Consider the following 21,609-nt stretch of genomic DNA (forward strand, 5'->3'; position numbering starts at 1 on the left):
TGTTTGTTCTATAAATTATGCCACAACTGTGTTCTAGTAAATAATCAAAGATAAGTTTTGCAAGTCAAAATAGCTAGTTCTTCAATGGTCCAGCAGAATTTGCTAGCAGCATGCAATATTCGAGTAGTAGTTGCAGAGCAATGAACAGTTACAACCTTTGAAAAGTCGCAAGAAAGGGGAATGTTATAAAAGCCCAGGGCAGAGGGGAACTATGTAATCTAACTATGATATATGCTTATTCAGTGCTGTGCATATGGAGGAGGCAGGAGTCCTACGCGGAGGACCAGGAGGGCCTGATCAGCAGTGGCCAACAGTCTCCAGTGCTACTCCAGGTAAGGTTGGGTGTGAAAATCCAGAACGTGTTTGAGGAATGAATGTTAACTCAAGTAGACTTCCTAATGCTTCTGTCTTAGTTTTTCTTCTGTTTCGTGTTTCTGAGTGAAGTCCTTGTAAATTTATCTATGGAATCTAAATAGCATGGAATAGTAAAGCATAAACCACATCTTTCTCTTTATTCAGTCTAGATGAACACAGGAGAGTGAGTCCTCCATCCCAGCTTTCACTCTACTTTGGAGATTATTGGTTTGTGTAATGAAAGGGCTTCAGTTCTGGTCTGTGTATTCAGACTCAAAAAGCCCATGCTTGCGTGTAGAGGTGATTTGCCCTGCATTTCAAAAGAGCTGGGGTAGGAGCTTATCAGGTGTCCCTTTGTTATTTTTACAAACCCAGTAAGTCTCTTTGAGTGTCTCTCATTTTCTGTGGTGAAATCCGACCTATTTTTTTTACTAGCTATTTTCATTCATGCGATGATGAAATCTAAACTGTTTTTTCCTTGTCAAAATAAACTCCCAAAAATACATTCTAGAATGTAGCTTCACTTCCTCACTGACTGATGACTTCACAGCAGTCAATACGAACTGGCAAAAGGTCCCCATTCAGTTAAGAAAAAGCACCTGTATATTTTGCATTGCAGGCAATAAAATATTCTCACTTTTTCTGGTGGAGCAGAAATAATATAGAGATGTAGTGGAGCAGTCAGTCACTGGTGTGATCAGCATTTTCAGTCGTCCAGTCTAAGCTGTCAACTTAATGGATGCCCTGTGTAGGGCTGAGCCTTGTATGACAGCTCTGTGAGCACTGCGAGTCCTCCAGAAATTCAAATGAGGAGTGACGCTCATATCACAGAGGCAAGTCAAAGACCAAGAAATGGGCTCTCCAGCAGAAAAGATGAGAGAGCTGCTTTATTTAGTTACTTTTTGGTGCAAAACTTTCCCTTGGCTTAAGTGGGAATTTTATCTGGATAGAGGGCTAAGGAGCAGCTTCAGAATTTGCAATCACGGTTACAACGTGTCCATGAATTAGTGGTGCCCAGCAAGAACTACACTGGTGTTAACAGAATGGCTGTCTGCAGAAACAGATCTGGAAATTAATATACTATCTAATGGGCCCCTAGACTATAATTACTTGGTTTTTGCGTGCTCTTCCTTCTGTTGCAGGCTTTGCAGGAAGACACAGCTTGTGCATGTCATGAAGGGTGTGTAGCTGTTGAGCTTGCATTTGAAAATGTCACCACAAGTACACACTAACCTTTACAGGAAGCTCCCTCAGGCTTTCAGCTGCACTGAGCAGCACTTAGTGTATTACTTTATACCAAGTTCAGTATGGTTGTAAATATTCACCCAGATGTTTGCTTGTTTGTAATGCAGATTTTTAAGTACCTGAATGTAAATGCAAAAGTAGGACAGTCCTGTCTTCTGAGGAGGTCCATTGGCATGTGGGTCCCAGAGCCCTGTTCCACAATCTGGACTCCTCCCTGCTATTCTTTTTGAGTCTTATCATTTTAGACTCACTTTGGGAATCTGAACACCTCTTTCTTTGAGGACTGGCACTAACCCTTGGCTCTTACTGCTCTTTCCCATGAGGCCATTGTGCAATGAATGCATCGCTGTCACACACGCTACTCTGTATGTTAGTGGTTATGTAGGGTGGAGAAAGCTGTAAGGCCCAGTGAGAGGAGAAGCTGGCAGGAGGCCCTGAGTGTATTCAAACAGGTTATAAGAAATGCCTTCAGGAAGAGGAAATTTTTCTGCTATACAGGAAAATGTGACTAATTAAAATTGCATTACAGAATGTCCACACTAGTTACAGCTGCCTTTAAAGCTGACTTTTGTGAATCAAGTTCCTCGTAAATGAATATTTTTTATTCATTTTGCACAATGAATACTCATTTGTTTCTTTTCTGTGTACTCCCGAGGATTAATGACCCTGACGTAAGATGAATTAGCTATTTTTTTAGTGGCTTTCAAGTAATATTATTCTCCACTCTTTGTAAGCAAAAGCTACAGATATCCCTGGTCCATAATAGAAAACACAGGGAAATCTCAGTTAGAATTAATGATTGTGTTAATTCTCATAGCTTAAGTACATCATCATGCATCATATTTTCAGCAATTTATTACCACTGTTTTAGAATCCTATCTGCAGTTTCCCACAAATATCTCTTTCAATGCTGCTTTCTTTTTCTGGCTTGGCTTCCAGACCTGTAATACTTTCCATCAGGTTAACATACACAACTGATGCTTTTCAGAAGAGATTCAACCCATTACAGTCAATTGCAGTCGATTGAGTCAACAGATGCATTTGCTCCTGACATAGCATTTGCATACGAATGGAGTGCATCTGTGTCCAGATAAACTCCTAGATAAGTCATTTGTTATCTCTGCTATCATCAACATACTGTGACAGCTGTAGGTCTCGACTTCTGTTGACTAGAAACCACTTCCAGACCTGTTCTGTGGACACATTCTCCATGCAGTTGTTCTAGTCAATTGATTATCACAATCCATTTGTCACTAAACCATTCATTTAGTTTAACAATCCACAAAAGCTGCGGATAAGATGCCTCATATAGACAGATTCAAAGAGTTTATTAATGCGAGCATTGAAAGATGATGTCATAGGAACACTTTAAGAAGGTTGAACAAGTCAAGTGTTAAATCAGTAAATTCTTAATTCCTAATGCATACTTGTACTCAAACATCACATGATGTTTCAGCAAATATGTGTTGCCCAAGCAAAATCTGGTCCTTATCTGACTGACAACACTCCTATTGGCTTTATTGTGTATTTCACCCGTGTAGGGGACAGTGAATCTCAATCTGGCATTTTTTAATTGTCTTTGCATTTTCTTATGCACCAGTCTAACAGTTTATACATTTGTAGTCAGGATACTTCCAAGTGAGTTGGGACAAGAAGGCTCAACTCCCACTGGGAAGAGAATAACCTTGGGTTTAGCTCTCTAGGGCATCTCATTTGTCCTTCACGTGCTATATAGGGAGTCCTGGAAATGCAGATAGATTTCTGGTTTCTGCTCAATGTCCTTCAACAGATTTGGCAATGGTATCAGATTTCTATAGGTGACCACTAATCCGAATGAACTTTATTTTCTGGATGCCTAACTTGAAATAACTGGAGCTTGATTTGCAGAAGGGGTGGGAGCTCATAATAGAAACTTTGCTCTGGACATACAGCACAGAAGATTTCAGAATAAATTAGTGGGCATTAAGCAAATCTGTGTGTACTTACCTCTCTGTGCTCTAAGTCCCAGTCTACAAAACAGAACTGGTAATGCAAGTGCTTCACAAAGCAGTCTAAAGATACATTCATAGCATATATAAGACTCAGGAGAATGATAAGGTGTTGCAATGAAAAACAGCCATGAGGAATTTTAAATCCTTGTTTCAATGTAGGCTTTATATGTGTGCAGTAAATAAGGCACTTGGCCACACACCACATTTATAGAGGGAAAAAATATACTTCCATTCAGACAACCCTAAACAAAAGAGCAAAGGACCCATGAAAAGGATCTGCATCTGAAATTTGGAAGCATGTAGGCGAAGACCAGGTGAAATACTGGCATCTCTGAAGTCCATGGCATAAAGCCCACTGACTTCAAGGAAGCTAGGCTTTCAGTGTCTAGCCTTATGAATATGCACAAGGGACTGAATTAAGGTTGCATAGGCAAATGCAATCCTAAAATACACTCATTTTATGCTTCTCATTTTGCAGTGGTAACATTCTCCTAAGTATATGTGTCATTTTTGTTTTCGTTTCCCAGGTAATTAGCTGGGCAGACAGGTGGTGGCCTTGGTTTTTAAAGCACACTTAGAAAAAAGCAATTATATCATGTGAGAATCTGCTGACCTCAACATGGGCAGTCCTCCACACTTGACATTCATGGTGCATATGTTTATCCCTTGAACTGGCCAAGTAAACAGCAGTAGTAATATTGGCTGCTATTTCTTAAGAAAAATAAGTAGGAGAGACAGGTTAGCTGTGGGTTTCATAGCTACTTGAAAAGACAGGGAACATTATAACCGAGAAACCCAGAGATCAACTCTAGACCTGAAAAGGACTATATGGGCTACGCATGTATGTGTATATATATTATATATATATATATGTTTGTGTATATACATGAAATATTTTTACAAAGATGTATATAGCTCCCTGTTTCCCATCACCCCAAGCCTGACTCAACATCTGTCCTCTGAAGTTTGTGTCTCTCACAGCTTTCCTCTCTTATTCAGTACCTCCAGCCTAACTGTGACCTTTTTATGCATGCCAAGCTAGCTAGGGATATTCCATGCCCATATACATGCAGCCTGTCCTGAAAGGCTGTAGAGATTCTTGGGTTTTATGCTGGGAACTACAGTTGCTCTGGAATAGATTTATGTTGCTCTGGAGGATGATTCCTACTTCAGTCAGCTATAATACAGAAGAGGCCCACAGATGGGGAATGGGCTGTAGAAGAAGTGTAGAATACTGAAAAATAAATGAGAAGCAACTATAAATATGGCAAATAAGCAAAATTATCTGAAAAGTAAAGTCAGTCTTCCTAGTAAGTTTTGTACTGCTTGTTTGGGGCAGAATGTTATGAATGGAATGTCTGTGGGAAAGTTGTGAAGAAAGTGAAAGGGGATGCTTGCATGGGTTTTTATAAAAATGTCCAAGTATGCCTTGATAAAAGAAGAAAATATTATAATTATCCAGTGTAAATTGTGGTATACAGACTAATTTGTATGTCAGCAAGTAGATCCTACTTGAATAAGAACATTCTGTCAGAAGGAGACATTTCCTTCTAATGGAACAGTATGAGAAGGGCCCAGGTGAGAGATGGAGCATTAGTGTAAGTGGGAGAGGTCTGCGCAGAAGTCGTGAAGGGGACAGCAGGAAACACCTTGGGAGAGGAAGGTGAACACAGAGGATCTGGTAGAGGGAAACAGTTGGAGAAGGATTCTAAAAGGTCTACAGGAGGCAGATAGCACAGGGAGTGGCACTCTTAAGTGACTACTGAGCATAGGTTACCGGAAAGGCAATTGGCATACCAAGATTGGGTAATAGCTTGTGATGAGGGACAGAAAGCCACGCTGAAGTTAGTTGTTCTTTTCATGGAATAATCGTTTGATCTCTGTGCATCTTTGAGTCCATTTAACATCAGCACAGAAGGGAATGAATGATTTATTTTTTTTTTAAAGTTTGACTCTCTCACAGACACTGTTCTTAAAACAGGCAGAACGCTCCAGTAAAAGCTCACAGGGGACCACAAGGCTGTCACAAGGCTCTTAGCTTCTGAGGTATTTTTCTAAAAATTCAGTTTAAAGAGAAAGAGCCCAAGAAAAAACTGAGTGCTATAGGACCTGAGGTACAACATATTTCATATGATATATCTTTATGCTGTACTTGAAAATGGAGAACAATTTCTTCTTAAATGTCAGTGAGTTTCTATTCACCTTCTTCAAATGACCTTCCTTATCTACAGACAAAGGGGCTAATTAAGACTCCTCAAGCGGTCACTGCAAAGAATGTGCAGGGGCCAAAAGTGCTGCTGCTTTGAGACTGTTAAAGGTTAATTTACAAATAAAGTCAGAACACTGGTCTGTCTTAGCTTTAGCAGTTCATTCATTAAGCTGTAAAAGACAATAACTAATTAGCAACCCAGAATGCAAAACTGGTATCTTGGTTTGTTGCAGAATGTTGCAACTGTTTAAAATGGAAAGCACTAGAAAATGCAGCTCTGCACATCTGTATCCTTTATACTTATTTAAATTAACTAATTTTCTATGAAATTTCATAGTTCCAACTTTCAAAACTAAAAATACCTACATATCAAAATACCAGATCTAAGAACCATACCTAGGTGGACTAAGAACCACTGTGATAATATAGGCAATATTTTAAAAGGAGGAAATAGAGAAAGTACAGGACAGCCAAGTTATTAATGTATGTTGTGAAAATGTAGTCTTGAAATCAGTGACATAATAAATCCCCAAAATGAAAGTCATAAGCAGTTTAACTTGTTCCTGTGCCTACATAGTAAAACATCATAGAGATTTGGTTCACAGCCTCTTGTAACCATGGAAAATATCCTCCCCATAAAGCATGCTAAAATCATTAGTTAAAGCTGCAGTGTCTCTACCATCTCAGTAGAATCTAGAGAAGGAAATCATGCCAGCTTTCTCATGTAGATGCAGAGCAATGACACTGTACTGAAATAGAAATAATCTGCTAGGACCATATAAGGCTAAATCCCTTTCTTTCATCTCATGATTTAACCTTGGTCATGGAATTCTCAAGTTAATTCCACCTAGTTGCTGAGACCTGATGCACAGTCCTCAGTCTTACCCTGACTCCCTGTACACTTTATTCCCAGGATACTCCGTTTATATTCTTGCTCTTTTGCTTTCCACTTCTGTTTCCTCCATTTTCACCTCTTTCCTGCTACCTACCTGTTTTGCCAATTATGCACCTCTCTCTTCCCTATTTGTCTTCGAACTTGTTTATTCCTTTCTATTCCTTTCATCTAACGACTCCGGTCTCTTTCTGCTCCTCTGTCCACGGTATCTCTCCACTGTATTAATTCCAGGAATGCTGAAATGTAGATCACTGGCTTGGCCACACGTCCCCTTTTCAGTATTTCATTCTGAACTAAGAGTTTTCTGTGATAAATGTTTCTCATTTCTGACAGCCTGATGGAAGCTGGAGAGGGCTGAGAATTTCAGATGCTGCTTGAGCTGAAGAAAAGCATTTTGAGATCAGAAAGATCTTTTAAAACCAGTAAAAAATATAAATATTTTTATGACAGATGCAGCTCAACAAACTGCTTATTATTTTTTAAAAGTTGATGACTCTTCTGACCAGCAACTCATCTGCTTCACCACATGCAAACTGTAGTTGAACCAGCATTTTGGACTTTGAGTATTTGCAGCGGGGGCTAGGTAAATGAATAAGTTAATTTATATTTCTGTTCATCTGTGTGGACAAAGAAAGGAGGGGAAGATAGATTATATTATATAGAAACTGCAGTCATGATTTGTCTACTGTTAAATTTACCTTCTGTTATTTTGTTATTTTCCTCGTAGCTCAAAAAAAGCACCCATGACTGACCTGAAATAGCATTTGTGATCTTTATCATGGGGTCCATTATTTTTCAGTGGAGTGTACCAAGTAAATTAAATTACATGGATGAGAGGTTTAATAGTGTGATACTTTAGTCCTTGAAGACTCAGTATAAGGGGAAAAAAAAAAAGGACTCATCAGAATTTTAAAAAGGCTAATGCTGGAAACTGCAAAGTTACGTGTTTTCTTTGTCTTGATATATTTAAGTTTTTGTTTTCATTTTGACTGTGAAAGAGAATGGTCTTCAAAGAGTTTATGTCTTCATATACTGGGGAGAATTCTTGATTTCACCTTCTGCAAAGATTTGTGAGAGGAATTAACCTTTCTCATTAACCCCAGGCAATGCAGAATGTATTTGTGCATTTTGTCATTTAGTCAAGTCCCTGTACATGTGCAGCCCTTCCATTTAGATTAGGGTCACATTTGTCCCTGACTGGAGCCAGTTGCTGAATTTGCGAAAGTGGAGATGACGGTGTCTGGCTTCTGATCTCCAAAGGGGTTGACTGTTCCAATGTAGTTTTCTTGAAGGTTCATGTAAGATTGATAGCTCCAGCTGAGATACTGATAACTCAGGAAACCTGAAAATTTCTAAAACCCATGAAAAAATAAGAGTAACTGGAGCAAAAGGCTAGTGGTTTTCTGTGACTGAGTAATATGCAGCAGGTGTTCCTAAACTGTGGACAAAAACTGCAGAAGCTCAAGACTTTGTCATTTTAAGGAGTAATAAAATAAGAGATTTTGCATAAACAGCCTAGCTGCTTAACTCATCTTTCCCAAAAAATCTCAAAATAGAAGTTACAGTTGCACCCAAAAAATGTTTCTCCTTTGATAGCTGTTACTAACTCTACTCTGTTTTAAGAACAAACTAGCAGCTCTTGAAAAGTATCTGATTTTGTTTGTAGTTAACTTTGTTAGGTCTGTAGTGTCCAATAGTTTGTTAACTCTTTTGAATCAAACACCAAAGCGTCCAGCTAGTTTATCAGGTTTGCCTGATTAACCTACTTTCCAGAAGTTAGTCACACCCCAAATAATGCTGTAACTGAGCAAAACGGCAGGGAGAGAACAACACCACTTCTTACAAAAAAGTAGATCTGCCAGATGATGTGATTAATTCCTAGACAGCCATAGGAAATTATTTCGTAATTAAAATAAAGTCCAGTTTTCAAATTTCAGTAACTTTTTCACTTGTCCATTGGTCTAGCCATGTGGTTCTTTGTGATCTTGGTAACAATACCAAGGAGTTCATCTTGCTTGCATACTTGTAATATTCTGAAGCTATGCAAAAGATATGGATTTTGATTCTCCTTTATCATATCTCTATGATTTTCTCGGGGTTTCAGTAAATAAATAGAAAAATCACTCACTTGCATCTGTACTACCTTGGGTTGTGATCTTGTCAGAACTTATAAGCTAAACAAGTGTTCATCTGGTCAGTACTTTGGGGAATTGATGGTAATCAAATTGTTTCCACATGAGGTTACAGCCGCTTTATTTTTTCCCTGTTGTGCCTCCCTTTTGTGTGTGTATTTTGGTCTGTCGGGTTTTTGGTTTGTTTGAGTTAGGGTTTTGTTTATGTTTTTATTTGTTTAAATTATTCTTAATTTCATTATTTTTAGATTTTTTTTAAGAAAATATGCTCAAGTAAATGTTAAAACAACCTATCATATTCGTAATCTCAGAGGAATTTCAACCCTGTTATCTTTTGCAATATGCAATTCACTGTGCAATAGACAATGAGTGGATAAAATCAGAAAGTTTCTAAACAATTCTAAGAAATTTTGATCTGGAATGTATTTATATTGCAAGCAATGGAAGGAGAAAAAAGGCTGAAGGAGTGCAGACTGCACTGTGATATTTCATCTTCCCTTAATGGATGTCTGCCTGTGTGCAGCACTTTGCTGTACACAAGGGTCATGAATGTATTTTTCATGTGTTTATTTTTGTAGCCAGGCATTCCTTCTGTGTCTGTTATTAATGTCACAGTGTGGCAGTGCCTCTCAGGTCAGGTGGAACTACACAAAGACCATACTAATAACAAAAGACAAGCTTTGCCTTAGGGAACTTAGCACTTAACATGAGCAGGGTGGATGAAGTCTTGGAACACAAGGGAAAGGACATGATCATTATCCTGGTTTTGAAAGAAACAAAACCAAGGTGCAGAAAAGTTAAAATTATTCTTATCACAGAGTGCTCTTTGGTGATGCTGAAGATAATCAGCATCCACCTGACCCCAAATGTTCTCACTGCAGCAGGGCTGAGTAAAGAATCCCAGAGCTGTAAGCCTGTTTTGGGGTGTCCTTCCCTGCTCTCCAGCCTGCTGAGCCATCAAGAACCCATTAGGTCAGGGCTTTGTGGTTGTTTCAGCCTTCATGTTTCTTTGCGGTGCTTACAGACCCTTTGCCTGCAATGTCAGCCCCCTCAGCAGCTCACAAGCCCAGCTTTTACAGAGACAAACAGAAGGTGCTTCACATTCCCCTTGGCCATTGTTTCTCTTTTACACCCTTTGATCTCTTTGCCATATCCTTGCTTTGGTGGGACTGCCAGAATAGAATTGGGCTGCACAAAGCAGAGAAAACCTTACTCACTGTGCCTATTTTCCAGCACACGTTCTGACTATTTATGTAACGTGGAGATGCTGAATTTACTCTGAGAGCTAAACTCTGAACTCATGAGGTCATTACTTGTGTGCACTCAGAGAGTGTAATGAGAGATGTAAAACAGTAATAGCAGCATGCAAAGACACTCCTTCATTATGGGGATTTAATTCTCAGAAAATGAAGGCTCTGACTGTGGAGGGAATGATCAAGTGTGGCTTCTCGGCTCTTGTCTTGTATAATTACAGTCACGCATCCCTAAAAGCATCCCCTTAGCATGAACACACAGATTGCAAAATAAATTAGTTGATTAGGATGAAAAAAACCCTCACAAACCCTCTGTAGTCTTGTAGAAATTGTTTCTGCGTTTATGTTGAGAAAAACTCTACTGCTTTTACTTGCACGGGTAGATAGGACAGGTTCAGAGAAGGCAGCAGAGATTGGGTGCAGCCTAGGAGACCTTGTGCACAGCCTGTACGCCCCAGCTCAGCATGCAGCACCAGGATCAAATATCAAAAGGCAACCAGAGCAAAACAGTTAGCAGCAGTTCATCCCACAACAAATGCTATCAAGCAGGCTGGAGCTAGAAATAGAATTCATTGGTAGTGGTTTAAACATGATGAAGTTAAATTGCTTTTAATTTGATCGAGTTTGCTACTAGGCCCAGTTCTGTCTTGTTCCTGCCTCCCACAACTTGTTTTTTGACTGTTAAGAAAAAAAGCTGTTGAAAAAGCAAGTAGGATTTTTTGATTGGCAAGCAAACCCTGTGCTGACAGATTCACAGGCTCTCTTGGGATGTGTGTCGACTCTCCTGTTGCATAGAGTGGGGTGGGATTTGAGGGGCTGCAAAGGGAGATCAATCTCCATGTAAAGGTCGGATCTCAGGCATATAATGCTGAAGCACACACAAGATGGGCTGCTGCCTGGTTTGAGAGTGGCTGTGATTAAATAGCTAATTGTGCAGTTAATCTTCTTAGGTTCACTTGGACGATTAATGGCAAGAGGTCGAAGGAGGTGATTCTCCCCCTCTGCTCTTGTGAGACCCCACCTGGAGTGCTGCGTCCAGCTGTGGAACCCACAACATCAGAAGGATATAGACTGGTTGGAGCGAGTCCAGAGGAGGCCAAGAAGATGATCAGAGGGCTGGAGCCCCTCTGCCATGGGGACAGGCTGAGAGAGTTGGGGGTCTTCAGCCTGGAGAAGAGAAAGCTCTGGGGAGACCTTATAGCACCTTCCAGGACCTGAAGGGGCTACAAGGAAGCTGGGGGGGACTTGTTACAAGGGCCTGTTGTGACAGGACAAGGGGTAATGGGTTTAAATGGAAAGTGGGGAGGTTTAGATTAGATATCAGGAAGAAGTTCTTCCTGGAGAGGGTGGTGAAACAGTGGAACAGGTTGCCCAGAGAAGCTGTGGATGCCCCATCCCTGGAAGTGTCCAAGGCCAGGCTGCATGAGGCTTGGAGCAACCTGGCCTAGTGGAAGGTGTCCTTGCCCATGGCAGGGGGGTTGGAACCAGATGGTCTTTAAGGTCCCTTCCAACCCAAACTATTCTATGATTCTAAGAGAGATCCTCTGCCCTTCCCTCTCTGCATTTGTCCCTGTGGTTACTAGAGATGGCCAAGGGATTTTGCCTCACATTATACCTTCTTATCCTGTAATCAGAAGTACTTGGCCTAGTGCCTGGTCCTATGGGTTGTTTATTCTAGCTAGGTTGTTCAAACCTTGAAGAAGAAATATCTAGTTATTTCCAAGTGGCAAACTCTGGTCTTCAAGTGATTTCAGCAAGTTCTTTTACATTCAGATTTTTAATAGATTGGGAAGCACTTTGAAATGAAGAAACCATAGACTGAGCTCAAAAACAATCAGGAAAGTCCTGAACCTTCTTTAGTTGTCTTGATTCAATTTTCTGATATTTTTGTTGCACATAATCACTTGACTATGGTAGCTGAGCTTAAAGGAAGAACAGAATGTTGTAAGACGCAGAACAAAATCATAGGAGTTTTGAACAAAGGCAGTGAGTGAAAAATAGCAAAACCTGTATTAAAAATACTATGATAATTCTGAAAAATGCAGAATGAAGAATTGCTCCCCCAGGTTTCCTTCAAACACTGTTTGCAGACCTTAAAACATTGCTTTTAAGACACAAAATTCAAACTGGATTTTTCATCACCAAGAAACGTTCACATTATAATCATCTCAGAATCTGCAGTTGCAAATTACATTCTCCTCCCTCCTGCTCTCAGTTTTTCACTATCTCTTGCTGTATTACGTTTCCATGATCCTGTATGTTCCCAGGAGCAAGAGGCTGTCATTTTAGTGGTAAATCAACTTGCATGCCTATAGTGGTGTTTGAGTGTCCATAATTAATAACTACAGTTAACTGAATACTTTGTCTTCAGTGCTCAGCATACCATTTCAAACTGCTCCCATTGTCATCTTAGAATGCATAAGCAGACACACTGTCATGGTAAGCTGTGTCCTTTCCAAATGCCTGGAGTCAAATGTATTCAGTCACAGACAGAGAATAAGCTGGCCTAAAGAATTAACCAGCAACTGCGGCATGCATAGACCATCAGCAGGAGTGTGGTAAGAGGAGTGTGCCAGCACCACGCCACTCATTAGGTTTCTGAAGGATTTGTTCTCTCTAGTTATCACGCATAATGTTATCTCTTCATGGCAAAAATTACCTGTTCTTGGTAGATTATTATCTTGCTGCAAATTTATGCTAAGTAGATGGCAGTCTACCACATGTGTAGCTGGAAACAGAAGAATTAAAATAAATGAATAACATTGATGTCAGATTATCTGCCTTAGTTATTCCCAGTCTTCACTGCAGTTGGGAGAAATAAAGCACCATAATCAAAATCACCTTTTGCTTTTAATTGATATGATTTCCTGTGGGGCAAGGAAGGTTATAGAGTTTCACAAGGACCATGCATGCTGTGGTCCACTCTGAATCCCTGCCTTTACCCCTCTGAAGACTGCAGGTGCTGTTCTGTAGTAAAACTATTTACAGTAGTGAAGTTTGGAGACAGAAGAAAGCACTTTTCTATTGTTCCACACTGTAAATCAGTATATCCAGCTCAGTGTCCAGACTTTGCAACTGCAGCCAGACCTATCTAGAAGTCCTATTAATGGGAAAGAGAAGTACTTACTTCTGGGGTGACAGGCAAAATAATTTGGTGATCCTAATCCAGTTCCCCACTGGCAATTTGCCACATCAGAGAAAATGCTATCACAACTGAAACTAATTGGCAGCCCTAGCAGGGAGTCCAGTGGGTCATAGCAGACTGAATCCATGCAGGTCAACTTCCAATCTTTTCTGAGGCATGTTGTCTAGACAGCATGATGGGCAGCACAGAGCATTTCTGCCAGCTTTATAGTGGAAAATGTATTCCCAGCCGTGAATACTGATGCTACGATTGTTTATTTCTTGATGCATTTTTATGAAACTTCCAGTTATATATAAAATATAATTTTAAAAGCTTAATTTTCATCAAGGTTTACCATTAACCTCCTTATTTTTCCCTGGTATTTCATTTTTTGCTATTCCCAGATGGCAAGTGTTTGTAACAGACGTTGTAGAAACTGCATCTGGGTCCTTGGGAGGTCAGCCCTGGCTGGAGATTGTTGATGATAACTTGACTTTAATCTGCAGATTCTCCTTTCTGTTTGTTCATTTCCCCTGGTTATTTTGAATTAAATACTAGTTTAAGAACTCCTCACTGTTCCCTCTTGAAAAGTGAAAAATCATCAGAGGATGGAATGCAGGTAAAAGTAAAACGTAGGTGTTTCTTCCAGCTTCATACTAATCTTCCAAGCAGCCTTGGAGTGCACTCCACTTCTGTGTTAGAGAAAGAGGCAGTTAGAGTCTAAGGTAACTCTTGGAGAAGAGTTGCAACCACCCTATGTTAACTAGTTCTCAGTACAAAATCACTGCCAAGTTGGCCTGCAGAGTTGCTAGGAAACCAAAATAAAAATCCCTACGATGTAAAGCACAGCGATGTCATGAGCTGTTTTTGCTGCTATTCTTTTTTTTTGTGGTGATGATTAAGCAAGGTTGTGGGGGATGGAGGGAGGAGAGAGGCTGCACAAGAGGGTTTGGAGGAAGCACTAGGAAGCTCGTCTCTGTTCTGATGTCTGTAGTCTTACCTGTGTTACAAGCTTACTTAAAGACCTAGTTTTCAACTTTAAGACAATGGGATACTTCCCCCCTCTTAACCAGCTTGTATTCCAAGAAACATGGAAGCAGCTGGCAGGGAAGATAATGAAGCTTGTAGCAGAGAGAGCTTGCCTGCATTTCAGGGAGGCTGTGTGGACTAAATGGATGGGCTTTGTGTAGTTCTGTATCAGTTTATACCAGTCTAAGTCTAGGATTTGGGGTTCTGCTTTTTCTTCTTGCATACATTCCAGCTCTCTCTCGAAACTGTTGTTTCTTTTCTGACTATAGAGTTAGCTGAACTGTCTGAAAAGGCTTGTGTAGGCTTAATTTTCAACTCAATTAGCTGCTGCTGAGAACTAATACTGGCACTAAAAGGGTTAGGGTACCACGGGTAGGGTACATGGCACTGCATCTTTAGAACAAAGGACTGTTGTGCTTGTAGAGAATCAACCTTGTGAAAACAAGGTGTCAGAAAGAGGAAACAAGAACTTGCTGTGGACTTGATTGTAACAGATAGAAGAGAAAAGGAAAATAAGGACTTTAATTATCTGAATGAGGAGAACATAAACAATGAAAGCAATATTCTATCCAGGAATAATGAAGCATTTCATAAAGGGGTTGAGAAGTATGGTAATCCCCTGACAGAACAAAATCTTATAAGATATGTTTTATATATATATGTATTTACTTTTAAAAAGTATATTTATGAAGCAGAATATTGAATAGTTATCTCCACAAAGAACACAGAATTCCAGCACTGAAGGCACTGATTTCTGAAATCAGAGATGAGATACTGGTGGATTGCAGCTGTGCTGTAACAATAATTTAGGCTATGCCTGGCATGCATGGCTCCTCCATATTGCAGTGAATTTGCAAAAATGCTGAACATTTCTCCCATTTTTGCTCCATGGTATGCTTATGCAGCCTCAGGTGTGGATAGGCATTGCAACAACTGGTGAATGTGGCTTTCAGGCCACTAAAAAAAAAAATCGGGAAAAACCCCAGACATATCAGAGAAATGCTCAGGTCTCTAGGAGATGGATTGACATTTGACTGTTGTGAACACAAGACAAACGTACCAGGTGAACGTGTATGAAACTAAGAATCTGAAAAAAAGCAGAGGGTGGGTTTTTAGTTAAACTTTAGTTGCCTGTGGTATAAATGCTAGCATCCCAGTTGAACACACAAACGGGTGAGCTCAAGTAAATTCTTTCTAGAGGAGAAATTATGTTACATTTAGTTTGTCACTTCTTAGAGCAGGCAGCTAAAACAGACCAGCTGAATTATGTTCACCAAGTTCCTTTTTCACTATTATTCAAGTGGCCTATCATGACCACTGGAAATGCTGACATCTGTGTTGTAGACGGAGGCCAAAATACACAGACCAATGTTCTTAGATAAGACTATAACCTTTGCCCTGTGCTTGGAAGGATAAGCAGTGGCACTGGTGTGGAAAGACATTTATTCTTGTCTGGATACTGGAGCCATCCAGCCTAAGTAAAGCTAGGTAGAAGAATTCATCTGGTGATATGGAAACTTAAAATGAAGGTGAGGCCTATGGTATGATTTTAGCAGACCCAGACATTCTCAGTAGATACACTAGTCAGAAACAGCTGCCAGGCAGTCAGCTGCCATATGTGCAGCCAGTCGATTTGGTCAATGACCAATTCCATTTCAGATGTATTGTGCTGCCAGCTGCACTCTAATCAACAATACTGATAAGCAGCAATGTTGGATTGGAGAATGTGACCAACTGCTTGTGTTGTATTAACACAACTTTTCAATGGCTAGTGGGCAATTGCAGGCTGTTGAGAAGAAAACATCCCTGAGACACTATTACTGGAAATTCATTGTAGCAGATACAAGCCTTGAACGCAGTTGCAGTGTTGCATGATCTTATTCACAACAAGAGGAAGGAGAACTTGTCTTCCTCCTACCCTTCTCACACCCTCTAAGAATATGTTTCTAAGAGAAAGCTGAAGTGAAAACAGTATCTGCTGTGAAGTCCATGAAACTACTGAAATGCAGATGGCCGTCAGCTGTTTTAATACCACTGTAGAAGGAACAGAGTCTGTGAAGAAAAAAAATCGTTATATCCACTAAATTTAGAAAAATAGATCCACGACCAAATAATTATTTAAAAGCTTACAAGTAAACTGAAAATCAGCATTGACACTCACTGAAAAAAATACCACCATCTGAGGACAAACTGATCTGCCCAAGGCAGTCTTTCTTGACTCTGGTGCAAAGGTTGTGTTCTGCCAGACAGAATGAGAGGACTCATCAGACTAGCTGATGTCTTTGTGTTGGCTTTTGGTAGGTATTTCTGGGAATAAATGCTTAAGGGCATCAGGGCTTGAAAGATTTTTTTAGTATTGATATATGCAGACAATAGAGGAACTCCAAGACATCTGAATGGCACCCATTTAGAGAAATGGCATTAAATTAACCATTTTAGTAGAAAAGAAAGAAGCCTGGAGAAAAATCCCTGAATCATGCCCTAGAAATTCCTCTTTCTACTGAGTGTAGGAAGGATGTAGCCAACTATCTCTCTTTCATTGCAGACTCAGCTTTATAGCATATCTAAGTGAGGTGAAACCTGCCCCAGGACAGGAAAATTTGGCCAGGCAGACAATCTGAAGATGAATAAGGCTGAAGAAATCTGAATAATGCTAACTTCTAAAACTTCCATTAGTCCACAGGAGACTGAGAGCTTGCATGGACAAGCCCAGACAAAAGGACTGGAAGGAAGTAAGCAGTTTATAGTGTCACCAACTGCCTTTCGAAATTCTATATTTTCCTGCCAGTGTCAAGGAAGCCCTTCAAACTGTTGACTTGTAATAATGCAGCAAGTTTAGATTCTTGAAAGAATATAAAACCCTATCATTCAGAGTTCTTGCCTCTATCCACTGTCCTTCCTACGCTATTAACCGTGTTAGCTACAGGTTTTCTGATGCTTTCTCAGTACGGAGGAGATCCTTGTGCATTGGTCCTTTACCTCCAGTGAATTCTCCACTTACATGGCCATAAAATGTTTCCTGTAATCCACATATGTGTAATATCTTGCTGTAGTTTTCTCTCTCTTGCCTCCACCTTGTTGGAGTAACAGTGTTATTTTCATGCATTTGTATCTCAGTTTTAGGTAATCAGCATTATTTTCATGCACTGAGATATTGCTTTTAGCATGCTTACCATTCACTTGAAAGAGAGGACAGAAGATCTGAGTGGGGAGCAGAAAATACGGTATTTATATTTTGTTCTCTTTGAACCACAGCTTGTGCTCCTTATCCTTCCCAAGCCATAGTTGCCTTGTTGTTGTTTGGGATTCTTTTTCAAGAACAGGGACTTTCATTCCCCCTGGAGAGATGAACTGCTATGCTCATGGCCAAGAGCCCCAGCCTTGTATTGGCATTCTCTTCCTCATGGCATCTTTGAACCATTGTGGTTCATGCAGTGTGTAGACTATCACTGCATCTCATGCTCTAGGGGCAGTTGTAGACTAAGACTAGTGAGACCTGGACTTCTGTGAAATCTCCTTGTTTTCTGTTTCTACTGAAATTAACAGATTATCTAGTTACTGTTGTGGGAGAGCCCCAGGTTTTCTTCTGAATCTTGGAAATGAGTGCACGTTTAGCCCATGGTTTCTGTGGAGGGTAAGGCTCTGTACTACTCAAGAAGGTGACTGTTGTCTCCTTACATGGGCTGGCAGTCATCTTCTTACCTGTACCTGCTCCTGTTGAAGAACTAAAATGCAGGGTTGTGGTGAGTGTTTTTTGGATACTCCTGATTACCTGTATCTTTTTTTTAATTTTATTTTTAGCCTGTGTATGTTGCCCAATCTAGTTAACATCTTCCCTTAATGATACACGATGCCTGGAAGGCTAAAGTATTTTTTTTCCCAAACATTTCAACAGTCTTTGATACTACTGCCTGGGATTTGTGTAATATGCTGATGGATTCTGGCAAAAGTGGACAAGATTGCATTTGACTGGTTGTGCATCTACTTTTGAGGTACAGGTTGAGTCTTGGAGAAATTAGAAATTAAATATTTGCTCTACCATTTCAGCTTCACAGCAGTAATCTTTCCTTTGAGCTGTGCAGAACATTATACTTGAGAGGTTACTTGAAAACTAATTATTATCAGTCCCATGTACAGAGCTCAGTAGTCAAACATCCAAAGATCATGTGATTTAAAAAAGTTAAACTACTTGTTTAGTTTTTTCTACATAATCAGAGTGATGATTCTTTTCTTCATTCTTCTCCCCTCCCTCTCTCCCTCGGCTTTTCCTAAAGACATAGGGATTATAGATTTGACTTCGTTAAATTTTGAGATTATATAGGCCTGGAGCAGTATTTGAGCCATCAAAAATCTAGCAGCCATCATGTGGAATGCACAAAATGAGAGAACTGGCCATTTTGCACTTCAGAGTAATTACTGGTAAAAAGTGGAGCTGTATAAATTCCATGGTATTAATTTTTGTGAACAAATAAATACAATTTTCTACAGCAGTTCTGGCACACTATTCAAGCCAATGTTCAATATACAGTGCTGCTGCTGAACTGTGAAGTTGTTTATATCCTCGGTCCTAACTTTTGGATGCACAACTGCTCACTTTGTATGTTGGCTTAATAGTTAAGGTCATCAGCTCAGCTGCTGAGAGTATTACTGTTGAAACCGGTGAATAGGTATTCCTGTACACTGCTCTGCCAGATACCAAGTTTGTGGCCTTCTGGGCTATGCACAAATTCCTTTTACTTTCACACAGGGACTGAGGACTTTGTGTTTTGAATGGCCTTTATTCACTCTGAAAAGAGGCAACTGTTGCAGGGGTTTTTTTTTATACAGAACTTGGTCTGAGACTGTGCAATTCTCATGTTAAATATGAAAAATACATAACATGGATTAAAGTAATGGGAATATTTGGTTGCTGAGATAAATTTAGTATTTGTGAAAGGGGGCAATTTTTTTTACCCAGAAGTGAGATCTCCTCTGCACTGCAGAGAGGTGCTGGTTGGAAATTTCTACTTTCTTTGCAGACCTGCTTGTGTTTCATCATTGACCTGGAAAAATCAAGGCTAGTAGCCACTGGCTATTTCTTATTTATGCGTTAGTCATTCTCCTATTTCTCTGCTGAGGTTGGCAGTTGGGGGAAAAGATGGTGTAATTGTTATTTGCAGTGTGGAGGTTCGTACCTCCTGCCACTTGACAGAGACCCATCACTTCATAATGCATAGGCTGGGAGGTGTAAATTAGAGTAGATTCTGCAATTTGGAGGTGAAAGCTTCCGAATCATCCTAATCCCTAAAGTTTTTGAGATATAAACACTACATCCTAATAAACATTCAGCTGGGTTTTCAGAATAACTCGGGTACACCTTTATGCTGAGACAACATTTTGAATGTACAAACAGAGTTTCCAGATGAGAATGTCACTGCCTAATCGGGAGAAACATATTCAGGTCAAGTGCCAGATAAAGTTATGCAGGATAACAGTGTTGGTCCACAGCCTTTAGGGAAGCAGCATAGTACCGGAATGCTGGAAAAGAATGCAGAAAACAGTGCACAGCTTTGAAAGAAGCCATCAGAAGATATAATTGTCTTGCAGACCATGATTATTGATTACCTAGTCCTGTGATTCTCAGATGTGAGCTCGTCATTGACTGGAATTAGATTGATGAAGGCAGTTCCTTTCTCTGCAGCAGCAGCGCGTGCATGGCACGTTCTGTTTGTCACAGGTGCCCGGGTAAGGGAGAACACCTGTTATTATGATGTGTGTGATGAGTGTAGAGAATAGGATAGATAAACTCACCATGAAATTACATTGCGTCAGTGCTATGCTGCCAACCCCGAACACTCAAAACTTAGGCCTTGGGTAGAGATTGTTTTAAAAAATATTTTTTTTCTTTTCTAAAACAAAGAATGAGTTCTCTTTTTTTGCTTTCTGGTGCATTAGCAGGCAAAAGTAACTTTTTTTTTTAATCATTATTTTCCCCTGTGAAACCTGAGATTCTCACACAGTCAGAAAACTACTGATGTTTAAGCTAAGTGACAAATATTCTTAGAACTGGTAGGCTGAATGAGCATGACATGATCCCAAAGTGCAAAGACCAGAGACACAGAAATCCCACATGGGTAGGAAAAGCTACAGGAGAAAATTCAGGCTGCAGTTTATGCTCTTCCATTATTTAATTGTGTTTAAAACACAACAACCGCAAGAGTATAAGCTTGATTCAGTTCTCTGTGTGTTAGACTGTGGCAGTGTCACCTGCTCAGCATCTTTTTCTGTATTAATGCAGCGTTTTTACTGAGCCCAAAGCAGAATTACCTGGAGGAGCAGCAGAAAACCTGCAGTTAGGCTTGTGATAGTTGAGGATTAGGAGGCAGGAAATGGGTGATTCACTTTGGCTTCTGAGGACAAGCACTAAAACAAAGCTGCAGGCAGGAGCGGGAAGGATATCTGGGAGGAGTATGAACTGATTCCTCAGCCATTTAGAGAGAGGGGAAAACCAGTGGGGTTTGCCTTTAAAGCTCCGCAGGTTTGGGTGCAGTTGCAGACGTAGTGTTCCAAATGGGTGACTTTGGGTCCTAGTGTGGCCTTGGATCAATGAATTTATCTCAGATTCTTCAGTCACAGGGAAAATCATTCCATCCGTCACCATTCAGTATACTTTGGTGAATATCTGAGGCCCTGAAAAGAGCAGCTGGGCAATTCACAGATTATTTTCAGTGTTTATAAGCAGTTGTTTTGTTGGCTTCCCCTCTCACTTTTTTTTTTTTTAATTGTGTCTGTATCTCAAAAAAAAATATTTATGTGCCAAAGAAAAAGCTCTGGCTGCTGCAACAAAAGAGTAAAGCCATCATAATTAATTTCTGCTATTTCTATCTCTCAGATACCACAGGCAGGGCTCTACGGCTCATGTCTGTATTTGCTATTGAGCCTAAATATTTGTCCTCTCTTGAAGGGGACACATCAGCTCTAAGCAACCTGCACATTTCCTCATCCACAGAGATACAAATCTGTTTGCCTGTTCAGTGAATTGTTTCACTCGAGATGCAAATTGGATGATTGCTGATGCAAAAATTGTCAATAGATGTTTGTGGAAGATCTGCATGCATGATTATACTGTTTGTACAGGAAGAGGTATTAAATATTAGTGCTAGTTTCAGTAAATATGCACACACTTTTTTTTTTAATATAAAATTCAGAACTGTGCGCCTCTCTGGTGAGTAGAATGAACTAAGGACAGCATTTTAAAGCATCCTTTTGCTGTCTTTTCTCCTCGGTACACAGTATATATGCTTTGACTGCGCTTCCTCCAGTCTCTAAGTCACTGCAGAAATCCCAGCCACTGAGCAGCTGCGTGTATGCTTGAATGAAGTGTGTGCTATTCCATGT

General features: G+C 40.1%; 1 protein-coding gene across 1 annotated transcript in view; it reads left to right on the forward strand.

Annotated features, from left to right (window-relative positions):
- The window catches only part of LOC104508128 (protocadherin alpha-C2-like), a 48,383-nt gene that overhangs the window by 12,544 nt on the left and 14,230 nt on the right, over nucleotides 1-21,609 (forward strand). Inside the window, 1 exon segment of the mRNA XM_010149647.1 lies at nucleotides 244-332. Coding sequence (XP_010147949.1) covers nucleotides 244-332 — 89 coding nt within the window.

The sequence above is a fragment of the Eurypyga helias genome, unplaced genomic scaffold, assembly GCF_000690775.1.
Source record: "Eurypyga helias isolate BGI_N326 unplaced genomic scaffold, ASM69077v1 scaffold29230, whole genome shotgun sequence".
NCBI lineage: Eukaryota > Metazoa > Chordata > Aves > Eurypygiformes > Eurypygidae > Eurypyga > Eurypyga helias.